At 41.5% G+C, this 13,994-nt stretch overlaps 1 protein-coding gene across 1 annotated transcript; it reads left to right on the plus strand.

Annotated features, from left to right (window-relative positions):
- Positions 1 to 47: 47 nt before the first annotated feature.
- ipo7 (importin 7) lies at positions 48 to 13,693 on the plus strand. The gene is made up of 25 exons (XM_084541755.1): positions 48 to 324; positions 2,772 to 2,853; positions 5,262 to 5,415; positions 5,506 to 5,664; positions 5,763 to 5,919; positions 6,048 to 6,137; positions 6,251 to 6,345; positions 6,432 to 6,516; positions 6,633 to 6,767; positions 7,087 to 7,186; positions 7,278 to 7,354; positions 7,464 to 7,580; positions 7,695 to 7,784; positions 7,889 to 8,054; positions 8,171 to 8,331; positions 8,764 to 8,892; positions 9,428 to 9,494; positions 9,641 to 9,766; positions 9,887 to 9,984; positions 10,090 to 10,185; positions 10,296 to 10,516; positions 10,734 to 10,942; positions 11,048 to 11,257; positions 11,391 to 11,507; positions 12,213 to 13,693. Exons 1-25 carry the CDS (start codon positions 241 to 243, stop codon positions 12,308 to 12,310), a joined length of 3,123 nt encoding a protein of 1,040 aa, XP_084397881.1. The 5' UTR covers positions 48 to 240; the 3' UTR covers positions 12,311 to 13,693.
- Positions 13,694 to 13,994: the final 301 nt, after the last annotated feature.

A 13,994-nucleotide genomic window follows, 5' to 3' on the forward strand; every position in this document is an offset into this window, starting at 1 on the left:
ATAAAAGAATAACCACACATAATAAGAGAAGGTGGTTGCTAAGAACTACAACTCCCATTGGCCTGCGGTCGTAACCGGATGTTCGTGTTGCACAAATTTGGCGCTGATCTATCCGGGTACTTCATTCACTGCTTCCTTTCGCGCCGGGTAACCGGAGAGCCGTGCGTCCATGTGCGCAGTGACTGGGAATTGATAGACCTGTGAAATATTAAAATCCGAGCCGTAAACAGAGTTTTCGTGATGGATCCTGATTCTTTGGTCGAGGCCCTTCGGGGTACGATGGACCCCAATCTGCGGGAGGCCGCGGAGCGACAGCTAAACGAGGTAAAAGTTGAGATTAGCTGTTAATGGTGATGGCAGTTGTGGCGCGGTCTCGGCCTCGGCCGTTCACAACATCAAGATGGTGCGATCACGCAGGCTGGGCTCCGCTGCCTTTACCTTGACAGATCCGGCGAAAAAATTCGCTCGACTCTTACACTGTGTCTTACTGTCCTTATTCTTGTCACTAATTTGGAGCCACAAGAAAAAAAATCGCATTTTTTTGTTACATTTATGACACACTCCTGTGCCAGGAACCAACGTCAACGTTAGCTTCATCTTGAGCCAGCTGTGTCGCTAATGCTAAACAAGCTAACCATGGCTCAAGAGAAATTTCTTAGCTCGTCACATACTGTTTCGATACAGTCTAGACTAATTTCGGCGTTGACACGGCATCAGAATAAAACGGATGGCGGCTTAAATAACAAGTGTAGCTTAGTGAATGTGGGACATGTCCTAGTTGGGGTATTTAACAGCAGGATACGGATGTTTAGCCGTGTGGCTAATGTCGGCTAGCTAAGTTACCTACTTGTTGGATGAGCTGACATAGCTTGGCTACATAGCTGCTGCTCACGTGTCACTGTGACAAGCCCCGAACTGAACAGTGTTTAACAACGGAGTAAAAATGACATTTTCCAGCCTTTCAGTGGCGTTTATCTTTGCTATAGTTAATATCTGAACCCCGACTTTATAACCATTTCACAAAGTGTATGATAAAATCGTGTTTTACATTAGCCGAGTACCATGTGAGCTAATGTTAACCAACTTAGCAGTATTATCTGGTTGAAGCAGCAGCAGTCGTGTAGTTGGAGTTGTCCTCTTTCACCAGTTATTTGTTGTCTTTTTGACCTTTAATCATGTATCCAGGCGCCTCATATTAGATTCATTTGCGCAATGTCCACGGAAAGCTATTAAGTGACTCAGATTTAAAATGATTTTCACTATAACTTTACTTTAGTCTTAACTACATGTAGGAAATAATAAATAGTATTCCCCAAAATGATTTTAATGTTGACGGTGTCCTGCATTAAACAGCTTGAAACCTCTAACTTATCATTCTGAACATCCTTTTCAGGAGATAATGACTTATTAATTATTTTAAGGTGAAGTCTTCATGAGCAACATTATGGATTTTAAATTTATTGCAGAGTCCGTCTTGTGTGTGAGAGATGGTATTGGACTGTCAAAAAGCCACAATAAACAACCACTGTTCTTTCATACATGTAGCCCTGTAAAACACCTAAAACATACAAAGGCTTATTTATCTTTTATCATCGTCATCATAATAATAATCCAGTCATAACACAAATGCTCAATATGTTATGCTCCAATCGAGTAGCACTTTCTCCATTTATTTTTAGCAGTGCAATGGGCTTACATTAAAAATATATATACACCCACATATGATTTGATAGTGATGGTTCACTTTGAACGGTGCAGCTTAGAGAGCATTCTCACACCACAGCCTGCTGGACCACTTCTGGAGGAGGATGGAGTAAATCTGTGCTTCTTAAATACAGTGCTTTGCTTAGTCATAACCTCTAACTCTGTTTTCATGGAAAATTGGCAAATGAAAAGGAGTCCAAGGACTGATAATACATTACACAATAAAATGTACTGGTACATTAGAGCCGGAGAGAGTGCTGTTTGTTGTGGAGCTCTGCATACCAGTGTGGTGTTTGGTATTTGTCATATACTTATTAGTGACTGGCTGTACATGTACAAACATCTGATGTATGAGTTAGTCATCTTGTGATTTAATACTACATTTAGTTACTATGTGAGCCTAATTATGATTATTATTATTTTTAAATGAAACAACTTTTTTATGTAAACCTGTCACAAATACTCAAATTATACATAGTCTTGCATGTCTTTGTCTGTTTTTGTTGTCAGTTGCCTAGCATTGGTGTTGATATATGCCTGTGCAACATACTATGTCAAAAAAAACAAATAATTTCTGAGTTTTCTTTGATGGCAGTTCAAAGGTTTAATGAAAAATTACTTGAAGCTGACTACATGCCATGTTTTTTTTTTTTTTAAAGTGAAATTTCATTATTTAAAACTGTTTATTTGTCTTTGCTTTATGATTCAGCTTCCATTTGTACACATAAAAAGCATGATTCTGTTTCTCCCGATGAAAATGTTTAGTAAAAACATCAATAAATACAATAAATGACAAAGAACAATAATTTGAAAATATACCTCCTGTAATATAATAGCTGCTCATTCTAACTAGGTTTTATTAAAGTGCTAATGGGCAGCCCATTAACTGTAAAATGCCTGGAACTGCTGTGCAGGTGGACATATTAGTGGGAGAGGCCGCAGGCCATTGACGACTGCTTGTGTGGAAACTGTATGCTCAGCATCCAACAAATATTGTGTGCATGTGTGTTTATTATGTGTGTTTATTAACAGGTTTAAAATAGGCTGTTGTCATTTCTTATTTACAGGGCCACACCCAGGTAAACTTTGTGTCCACTCTGCTGCGCGTCACCATGTCTGATCAGCTGGATTTGCCTGTCAGGCAAGCAGGTGAGTCTAAAGTGTGACGGGTAACAATAGTCCTAAAACAAAACAAAAGTAATATCTTTGTCAGTGTTATTAATTCTTGACTCAACCAAATGGATTTAGACTGAATATCCCAAGTGAATGTCAGGAATTGGATTTTACATAAAACTCGACCCAAGGTGCATACCATGTGGTCACAAGTGCCCTGAACTACAAGTCTCTGGTTCACTGCAGACCTTTAAACACTGGTGATCTGTACAGGGTGTACCCTGCCTCTCACCCAATGCCACTTGAGATATGCTCTATTACCCCATTACCCTCTACAGGATAACATAGGTATAGCGCACAGATGGACTGCTCACAGCTCTCTTTCACTTTGAACCCGGAACCTTTTGTATAATCTGTATCTTATAGTAAATAATATATCTTGTACTTACATAAATATACTTTCACATAGTGTTTTTTTTTTTTTTTTTAATCTGTTGCTGTACTGATCCAACATCATGTCGAATTTCTCTCGGAATCAATACAGTGGAGCCCCTGTGAGCATATGAAAAATAACACTGGCCTAGGAAGCATCCTCTTCTACTTTCTGTTCCTTTGGATTAACACAGGGGTGCTTGACTTCGTGACTTTACCATTTTATCCTACATCTGACTCGGCATTAGCTGTGAAGTTGACTAGATGTTCTTTGTGGTCTTGAGTTAAACAGGTTGGTTATATAATAGTTTTTTTTTTAAAAAAAAAGGCTCATTTAGAGATATGTGATTCACTCTTTTTTTTTTTTTTTTTTTTTTTGTGAGGCTAAAGTGCCACGCTGAAGTGAAGTACACACGAGGGGTTGGTTAAATATAGCTTGTTTTGCTTTAGTCAAATGCTGCTCTGTGTGGAAGGTGTTAATAAAGAGGAAACAGTCTATGACCAAAGTTAAAATCTTGACCAAAAGTTGTTGTAGATAGCGTCTGAATCATTGTGTATCAACCTCCCAAGTATTCATAGCAAATTAAGCTGTTGGAGAGCTGTGCTTGAGTGCAATGAATTACTTTTCCAGCTGTAGGGAGCAGAATTGGATAGCAGCTCCTCCAGACTGCGCAGAAGCTGCTGGAATAAATTCAAAAGTGAAGCTGATTACAAACGTGCATTTACTGTGCTGGCACTTAGTCATTCACTTAGGATCGCCAGTTTTTTTTTGTTTTTTTTTTTGTTGTTGTTCAGAGCGTGTCTGGCTTGATGCTGGTAGACGGGCCTGTGTAGAAAAATACTGTCATGATTTTCCTCCAGAAGCTCTCACTCTGCTTCTTTAATGTTCTTATTTTTTACCAAAAAAGCTTCTTTGAAGAAATATATCAAATGCAATAATAGTAGTCTGTCTCTAATACCACGAATGTGGGTTAAAGTTGTATTTGAATTAGTGATGGCTGAGTGTATTAATTTAGTAACAGAAATCCCCAAACCACAGCTTATACTGCACGAAGTAGATAGAGGAAAGTTTGTGTGGTTCTGAAAGCAACGAAAAATGAGAACCACAAATAATTGGTTTGTATTTGTGTGTTATATAAAACATATGCGGTCTCTGCACCGCCAGCAACTCAGCGCATCTGTCATCGCACCTGAAGTTGCATTTTTACGATATTTGTTTTCCTGTTTCATTTGCAAGCTTGATACTTGAGCAAATAGATTAAGCTTGGAGCTGTTTTATTAATCCAGACATTAAAGAAGTAATTTTCCTCCTGCTCATGAATCTCATTTATGTGGCAAATTCTTAGTGGCTTTGCGGCTTTGGCCAGTAGTTAAGTTTGGTGGTGATGGGCGTAGGGGAGTGTAGTGGTGGTGTGGGGTGGGGGGTTATCCTGTGTCAGCGTTGATAGGCTGGATTATGATTGCCTCGCCGGTGGTGTAGACATTTGTGTCAGCAGTCTGACGTCTGCCCCCCGGCCCTCACTGCTCCGCTCCCTCAGATGCCTCTCCCTGCGAGCCACAGAAGTCAGAGTGGGGCCCCACTTGGTAGATGTGAACCCAGCTGACACCATGGTGCCACATTCAAAATTACTGAACTACAGATGGAAGAATTTATTTCTGTATCTTAGGCTTTAAGTGGCTTTAAATTCACACTGCAGTGTTGTACAGAGCTATAATTATGTAGATGCAGGCGGTATGACGGGAAGTTGCATATGTCCGCACATTTTAAAACAATAGAGCAGCTCGGATCACTTGTAGTTAGGAAGAGCCTTCTAATGTGTACAGTACGGTATCGGGGTTTATAATAAAATGATATACAACAATTAAGTAATAGTCACAGATGCCTATTCATCTTAAATAGGTTTAGGGTTAACAAAACTCAAGTGATTGATGTTGATGTTAGTAATTTTATCATCTTTGTGATGTTTTTCATAAAGGGCTGACGTTTGTTTTTTTTTCTCCTTTGTGTTTAGGCGTGATTTACCTGAAGAACATGATAACCCAGCACTGGAGTGATGGAGACGGTTCTGGTACAGAGACGCCTATTAATAACATCCCAGAGGAAGACAGGCAGTTTATCCGAGACAACATAGTGGAGGCCATCATCCACTCCCCCGAGCGCATCAGGTAACCATAAACCCTGGCTGGTTGAGGGGTGCTTCTACTTACCCTTGTCCACTTCACTTAAATCGTTCTGTTTTTTTAAAAACTTGTCAGGGTTCAGCTGACGACATGTATCCATCACATGATCAAGCACGACTACCCTGGCAAGTGGACGGCCATTGTGGACAAGATTGGCTTTTACCTGCAGTCAGACAACAGTGCAGGATGGCTGGGAATCTTGCTCTGCCTTTACCAGCTTGTCAAAAACTATGAGTAAGCCAGAGTTCTCATTCTTGGTTTATTTAATATTGTCTTGTAGCACATGGCATGAGGGTTAACGTTGTGTTTGTGTGGCTTGTTGTCTGAAACAGATATAAGAAACCGGAAGAACGTCAACCTCTCGTGGCAGCCATGCACATCTTCATGCCCATGCTGAAAGAACGCTTTATCCAGCTGCTCCCTGACCACTCCAGTGACTCTGTCCTCATACAGAAACAGATCTTCAAAATCCTTTATGCCCTCTTCCAGGTACTGTCACACCCTTTAGGTCTATTAAATAAAATCTATTCGATTCAGTGGAACGATCATACCTAAATACTTTGTTGTATTGCAGTAAGATATGACTTTTCAAAATATGTTCTTGTCCTTTTCCACAGTACAATCTCCCTCTGGAGCTGATCAACAGACAGAACCTGACGGAGTGGATGGAGATCCTGAAGACAGTAGTGGACAGAGATGTGCCTCCAGTAAGGAGACAAAAATGATTCATACTGGCTTAATATTGCCAAACCGCTCTACAAAATGTGCACAATTAACTTCTCCTCAAGCTGACCGCGTCGATGTTGTTCTTTGTGTGCAGGAGACGATGCAGATAGACGAGGACGAGCGGCCTGAGCTGCCATGGTGGAAGTGTAAGAAGTGGGCTCTTCACATCCTGGCTCGGCTCTTTGAGAGGTAAAAATCGAACTTTTGTTCTCGTGTCTTGTTTAGTAAACCATACATGCGTGTTTAACATTCTTTTTCTTAAACCCCGTTTGCAGATACGGAAGCCCAGGCAACACCACCAAAGAGTACACAGAGTTTGCTGACCTTTTCCTAAAAGAATATGCAGTTGGTGCACAGCAGGTAAGAACTTTTAAAAGATCAAAATGTAAGCAGCCATTCTCCAATCAGATAGGACTTTGTTTTTGAAGTGAACATCACAATTTTTTTTTTCCCCCCCCTATGCATTTTCCGGCTAGGTGCTGCTTAAAGTCTTATACCAGTACAAGGAAAAGCAATACGTGGCTCCCAGAGTTCTCCAACAGACACTCAACTACATCAACCAGGGCATAGCACACGCTCTGACGTGGAAAAACCTCAAACCACACATCCAGGTACGAATACAAAACATTCAAATGTCCTGTAAACATTTGACAACTCTCCGTATAGCAATATATTAGTTGTGCATTGTCAACATTGTTGGTCTTATCATGGTCACTGTAGGAAGTATTAAGTAAAGGCATTGCTGGCTGGTCCTGTTTTATCCACTGCTGAAAGTAGAAATACTATTTGAAGTGCAGTTTTTATATATGACTAGCTTGCTGTCTGAACAACAAATTAATGAACTCTACTAGTTTCAGTTTAAAAAAAGATTATTAGTGTTCTTGCCTGACATCTGCCATATTAACCACGATTGTGACTTCTGTTTTTCAGGGCATCATTCAGGATGTGGTTTTCCCGCTCATGTGCTACACCGATAGCGACGAGGAACTGTGGCAGGAGGATCCATATGAATACATCCGCATGAAGTTTGGTGAGCAGAGAAAGCTGGTCCCTGTAATCCTAAAGGAATCTAGTGCTTGTGTGATGACTAACCGTTACTCATTTGTGCTGTCTCCCTTTAGATGTATTCGAGGACTTCATCTCTCCAACAACGGCTGCCCAGACCCTCCTCTTCACTGCCTGCAACAAGAGGAAAGAGGTGAGCTGGAGTAATTTATTTGCAGATTTATCCCAAAATGGAAAAATAAAAGGGATTCCCCAGACACATTGCATGTGAATAACAGTGCCTATATTCTTCCTCTGGATAGGTGCTGCAAAAGAGTATGGGCTTCTGTTACCAGATTCTCACTGATCCGGCCTCTGACCCCAGGAAAAAGGATGGCGCCCTGCACATGATAGGCTCTTTGGCTGAAATCTTGCTGAAGGTATACTTCTTTCATCTGATTAGTTTACTTCTCTGACCAGATTAAAAGGTGCGTGTTTTCATTCTCACTGAGCAAAACAGGAAGTTGACCCTTTTTGTTTCAATCCTGACACAGAAAAAGATATACAAGGATCAGATGGAGTTCATGCTGCAGAATCACGTCTTCCCCCTGTTCCGCAGCGAACTGGGTTACATGAGAGCCAGAGTAAGGAATAACCGACTGACAGACACACACACATCAGGCTGCACTTGGCCATGCGGCTTTAGTACGTCCTGCCACATCTTCTCAAGCTCTCTGTTTTCACATAGGCTTGCTGGGTGCTGCATTACTTCTGCGAGGTGAAGTTCAAAAGTGACCAGAATCTGCAGACGGCTCTTGAGCTGACCCGCCTCTGTCTAATCAATGACAACGAGATGCCAGTTAAGGTCGAGGCTGCTATTGCCCTGCAGGTTCTCATCAGCAACCAGGAGAAAGGTGAGCAAGACACGTTGTAGACCTCATGCTTTGTTTTATCAAAATTTTTTTTTTTTTTTTTTTATGAAGTCTTATTCTAGTCTTGTATAACTAAAAGTTTGTTTTGTGTCGTTCAGCCAAAGAATACATCACCCCCTTCATCCGACCAGTGATGCAGGCACTGCTGCACATAGTCAGGGAGACGGAGAATGATGACCTCACCAATGTCATTCAGAAGATGATCTGCGAATACAGCGAGGAGGTCACTCCAATTGCAGTGGAGATGACACAGCACTTGGTGAGTGAAATCAAAGTAGAGTCTGCACATTGATCTCACTGTTTAACATGATCACATCACAGAGTGGCCAAGTAATAATCCCCCTGCTTTGATTGCTACGAATCAGGAGAGCTTTGATCCCACAAGAAAAACAAATATTTGAATTGTAATGAAGAATTTACTGATACTTTGACTTGATTCAGATGGAGTGCATGTAACTTGAGATAGTAATGAGTCTAATTATAATCAATTTTAAAGTGCTTGACCAAAGCTCAAGTATAAATTCAAGTTGGGTTTCCAGGATTATAATGGTGCGCTCATGTGGTCCTTGGATGATGCAATTTCCCAAATGGGAGGTCATTTTTACGACGCCATGGCTGCTATAAACAAGATACATTGTATAGGTTTTGTCCCAGCATTGAGCTGACTAACTGTTCCCTCTCTCTTTGACAGGCAATGACGTTCAACCAGGTGATTCAGACGGGGCCTGATGAGGAGGGAGGGGATGACAAGGCTGTGACTGCTATGGGCATCCTCAACACCATTGACACGTTGCTAAGTGTGGTGGAGGACCACAAAGAGGTTAGCACCGAAGCCGCTAACTGTGCTGCCTACACACGCGCGCACACACACACACACACTCACACTCTGTCTCTCCTGGCTGATCACTCATCTCGGTGCCACTTCCTCTGTCGAAGCAGCTCTGGTCTGCTACTGCATTCCTGCCAACACACTTGAGCCACCCACCAACTCCTGGGAACACGGTCTGTTCTCACCGCGTTCAGAATGACTCAGAGGCTGAGGCAGACGCTAGAAATAGTGCCGGGGCATGGTGCCATCATGTCTAAGGAAAACATGGCACCGATGCTGCTTGAAGCCATTACATTTGACCAAGCATTGAGGATTTTTTGATTGCATAACAGCTCGGTCATCGAGGCCGCATTATACCGTCACTTTCCTACAGAGAAGTGGAATTATTTTTATTTAACCTGTTCAACTCATGATGTACACGGGGGAAAAAAAGAATTACTCCTCTTAAAACAAATCAGTTTATTCTTGGTCTGTGCTATGTAATGTATAATTAAATCTTCATTTCCTTCAACGTGTGTGGTTTCAGATCACTCAGCAGCTGGAGGGCATCTGTCTGCAGGTGATTGGCACTGTCCTGCAACAACATGTACTGGGTGAGTAAGACTGGTTCCTCTTGAGCGTCCACATTCCATCTTTGTGTTGCACTAAAATTCTTTGTCTGCTGGCTGAAGAGAGTCCTATTGATGATAAACATGCAGCGTTTAGCTTGTGCCTTACTTCTCCTTTTCTCTTTACCCAGAATTCTATGAGGAGATCTTGTCCTTGGCCCACAGCCTGACCTGCCAGCAGGTGTCGCCACAAATGTGGCAGCTTCTTCCACTTGTGTATGAAGTCTTCCAGCAGGATGGATTTGATTACTTCACAGGTATGTGTATATTGGGAAAATAATAAAAGAAAGTGAGCCTTTTTTTTTTTTTTTTTTTTAACATTGGATGAACGGTGGAGATCAGTGGGTAAATTGCATAATATTGCATTTCTGTTTCAGATATGATGCCTCTTCTCCACAACTATGTCACAGTTGATACAGACACCCTCCTATCCGACACCAAATACCTGGAGATTATCTATAGCATGTGCAAGAAGGTAAAAGGATGCTGCTAATACTAGATATTTTAAAAATGTGTGTATTCTAGCTAAATAATTTGAGTGTGCATTAGGAGATTTACCTTTGACTGTGACTTTGCACAGGTCCTGACAGGAGATCCAGGTGAGGACCCAGAGTGCCATGCAGCCAAGTTGTTAGAGGTGATCATTCTGCAGTGCAAAGGCCGTGGCATTGATCAGGTTGGTGTCTAATAAATCTATTTCTGTAATTCTTGTTTGCAGCAGAGAATTATTATTATAATTTTTATTTATTTATTTTTTTAAAACCTCTGAACCCACTATTGTTGCAGGTTGTGCCCTTGTTTGTGACTGCCGCACTGGAGCGTTTGACGCGGGAGGTGAAGACCAGCGAGCTGAGGACCATGTGCCTGCAGGTGGCCATCGCTGCACTTTACTACAGCCCCCCTCTTCTCCTCAACACTTTGGAGAATCTCCGCTTCCCCAACAACACTGAGCCAATCACTAACCACTTCATAACCCAGTGGCTGAAAGATGTCGACTGCTTCCTTGGGTAAGATTTAGGTTTTCAGTATTGCAGATTACAGCATAGGCTGAGGGTGCTCTTTAATAGAAAGAAGCCCATCTGTGCTCCATTTTCCACATGACAATCCTGACAAAACCTCGTAGCAACCTCCAGCATATTGTTCACTCAGCTGTTGTCATTCTCATTAGTGATTGTAGTGATGGTATTTATCAATATACCTGCTAACTTTTTGCTCTCTTCACAGCCTCCATGACAGGAAGATGTGTATTCTAGGACTGTGTGCTCTCATCGACCTCGAGCACAGGCCTCAGGCTGTCAACCAGGTGGCTGGCCAGCTTCTTCCAGCAGCCATCCTACTCTTCAGCGGCCTCAAGAGGGCGTACGCCTGCCGAGCAGAGCATGAGAATGATGATGAGGACGATGACGAAGATGGTGAAGATGAGGAGGACAATGGTAAGACACTAGTGCTCGATGTTTTCACGTTGCATGAGACAAATTCAGTAGTACACTATCAGGCAAGCTAAGACTGCTGTTGAAAGGTTTTTCTTGAACTTTTAGCGGCTGAGCTCGGCAGTGATGAAGATGATATTGATGAGGAAGGTCAGGAGTACCTGGAGATGCTGGCAAAGCAGGCAGGAGAAGACGGAGATGATGAAGACTGGGAGGAGGATGATGCTGAAGAGACGGCACTCGAGGGCTACACTACAGCTGTAGATGATGAAGATAACTTAGTGGACGAGTATCAGATCTTCAAAGCCATACTACAGAGTAAGATGACAAGCTATCGATGGAAAGCTTGCGTTAATCACTTGTCAATCAAAAATAATTGGCTCAGCAAAGAAGGTGGGAGGGGGAAAAAAATGTTGACATCATTCACTGATCTCCCTCCGCTGTGATTCAGATATCCAGAGCCGTGACCCAGCGTGGTACCAGGCACTAACACAAGCCCTTGACGAGGAACAGGGCAAACAGCTTCAGGACATTGGCACACTTGCAGACCAGAGACGGGCAGCACATGGTGAGCACCAGCCAAGACAATGCCTGAATTTTCCCATTAAACTCTGATGCTGCTCTTCAGTCTGACAATAAAGCAATTTTTCTACATGGGACTTTTTTTATTTTAATTTTTTTTTTACTGTTTTTAATATCTCTATCTGGAATAAAAAATACTGTTGCATTCATAGCCTGTACCCCAGAGTCTTTACACTCAGCACTTTGAAATCATCCTTCATGACTTCTGACAATGTGTGTGAGCCAAAGTAGTGTCCTGGGAATTTAAGGGATGAGAATGAACCACAGACTCTAGTTGGAAAGTCTCTCTCATTTGTTGATATATCTCCACTGTTAAATAACCTTATGTGCTGGGTGGTTTGTTGCACAGAACCTTTTGAAACCAAATGGACAAGGTCAGACACTGACAGTCATCACCTTTCACAGGCTAACTTCAACTAACCATATGACATAGCATGAGAATCAATAACAAATGCCGAAATACACTCCAGTTTTGATATTACAGTCCATCTACACTAGCCTCTTTAATAACAGCCATTGTGGTTTTTGAATAGTTACCTCTTTGTGGGCCTACCACAAGTCCATAGGTTGAAGTTTGGTAGGATGGATTCTCACTTGGAAAATCTTAAGAGTCCGGCTGCCTAGCATAAGCTGCATGCTAAATAAATGGTGAGCAGCAGTAAAACTTGACTGTTTTATTGTCTAATTACAGAATCCAAGATGATCGAGAAACACGGCGGATACAAGTTCACAGCACCAGTGGTGCCATCTACTTTCAACTTCGGAGGCACCGCTCCAGGAATGAATTGAGTCGTCTGTTCTACTTTTTATTACTATGTGACTGATTGTAGTGAAGTGAAAAAAAAGCTTGTGTTGTTCCCTTAAGTAGTGGTTCCAGAACTGGTTCTTCTCAGTCATTCTTCAATCTGTCAAATGGGAAATAGCACCAGAAGACGTGGGAGAGCAACCAAAATGCAACCAATGGCTGGGGAAAACAAACCAAGAACTTGAGCACGATGCAAGAGAAGAAGCTCTGAACAACGCTGTCTATTGGAGCCCACGGTGGAGGGGAAGACATTGACAGCAACTCTTTTTGTTTTGTTTTTTTTTTCCCACTGAAACAAAATTAGGGGATTAACAGTTTGAATTGATAATGGGACTTAATATTTCATTATCATTGTTGTGGCCAAATGGCCATAATAAGATTATACCTCTGGTAGTGGTGAAATCTACATTATTTTCTGCATAAACAAACACTCATGTTTATGTACATACAAGCCAAGGTTATTAATTTTTCAAGTAGCCTTGAAAAACAACCAGAGGCATTTGTAAGGTATCAACAGCTGTATTCATATGTAGCATATTGGATAATTCATAGCACTATGTGATGCCTGATCTCTGTAAATTAATGACTAGCACTTTCATATTGTTCAGGTCTCCTAGCCTTCTGTATCAGACTGCAAATTTTTTAAATTGAAGACTATTTAAAATGAAAACAGCTGTAACTTTGTTACTTTGCAAGTGACTTCTGTAGTGGCTGGTTGTAACGCATCTGGTTACAGAGTAGATCTGCGGAAACATCAATTTCAGGAAAAGAGAATGCTCTTGGTGTTCAGTCTGGGTACAGGACAAGTGTTTGTGAGCACTGGAAGTGCAATTGGCTACATCATTGAAGCATGTACAATTGGACTTATCGTGAAGGTCTCAAGCTTTTGGTTGGTGTATGGATGAACCATCTATATATACAACGACATATTAAAAAAAAAAAAAAAAAAAGCTAAGGGAATTCATGACCATGAGTGTTTCCTTAAACCGACACATATCTGTCAATTTATATTCTAAGCGGCTGATGAATTACAGTAGGCTTTACTTTTAGCAGTGCACTCAAGCAATGACGGAATCATTTCCTGCAGTCAGTACATCATTATTTGATCCTGTCACTGATGCAGCCTGCAGGAGTCCCTTATTATACAGGGGTTACATGGAGGGCATCTGGTTTGTTTTAATTCAAACTGTGTGGAACTTGTACCACTACACCTTAACATAACATGGAGAGACAATGATAAGGGCCTTTTAGGATGGGCCCTGCTAATTACCTGTGTTCCTGTCTTGAACTTGTTTTTGTATATTCAAGGGTTGCCTATGATTAAATTACAACCGAAAACGTCTGTGTCCAGAAAGTCTTGTAGCATAACAACTATTACACATTAGCCAGGAAATGAGCCTCAGCAGCTTATTTTTGGTGCCATCTCTACCGGCTTAGGCCCAAACTGATTCAGTTTTTACTCCTCAAAGTTACTTTTTGCAGTTCAGGTAAACGTTTGGCAGCGAGATAGAAACAAAAATAATATATAGAATAATAATATACACTCACCGGCCACTTTATTAGGTACACCTGTCCAACTGCTCGTTAACTTAAATTTCTAATCAGCCAATCACATGGCAGCAACTCAATGCATTTAGGCATGTAGACATGGTCAAGACGATCTGCTGC

Source organism: Chelon labrosus (genome assembly GCF_963514085.1).
Source record: "Chelon labrosus genome assembly, chromosome: 3".
Classification (NCBI taxonomy): domain Eukaryota; kingdom Metazoa; phylum Chordata; class Actinopteri; order Mugiliformes; family Mugilidae; genus Chelon; species Chelon labrosus.

What these genes read in the sequence shown, in the direction of transcription:
- ipo7 (XM_084541755.1), top strand. Translation starts at nt 241, where the DNA reads ATGGATCCTGATTCTTTGGTCGAGGCCCTTCGGGGTACGATGGACCCC. An exon ending in ATACATCCGCATGAAGTTTG is followed by an intron (nt 7,187 to 7,277) that starts GTGAGCAGAGAA and finishes GTCTCCCTTTAG; the next exon opens with ATGTATTCGAGGACTTCATC. An exon ending in CATCAGCAACCAGGAGAAAG is followed by an intron (nt 8,055 to 8,170) that starts GTGAGCAAGACA and finishes TGTGTCGTTCAG; the next exon opens with CCAAAGAATACATCACCCCC.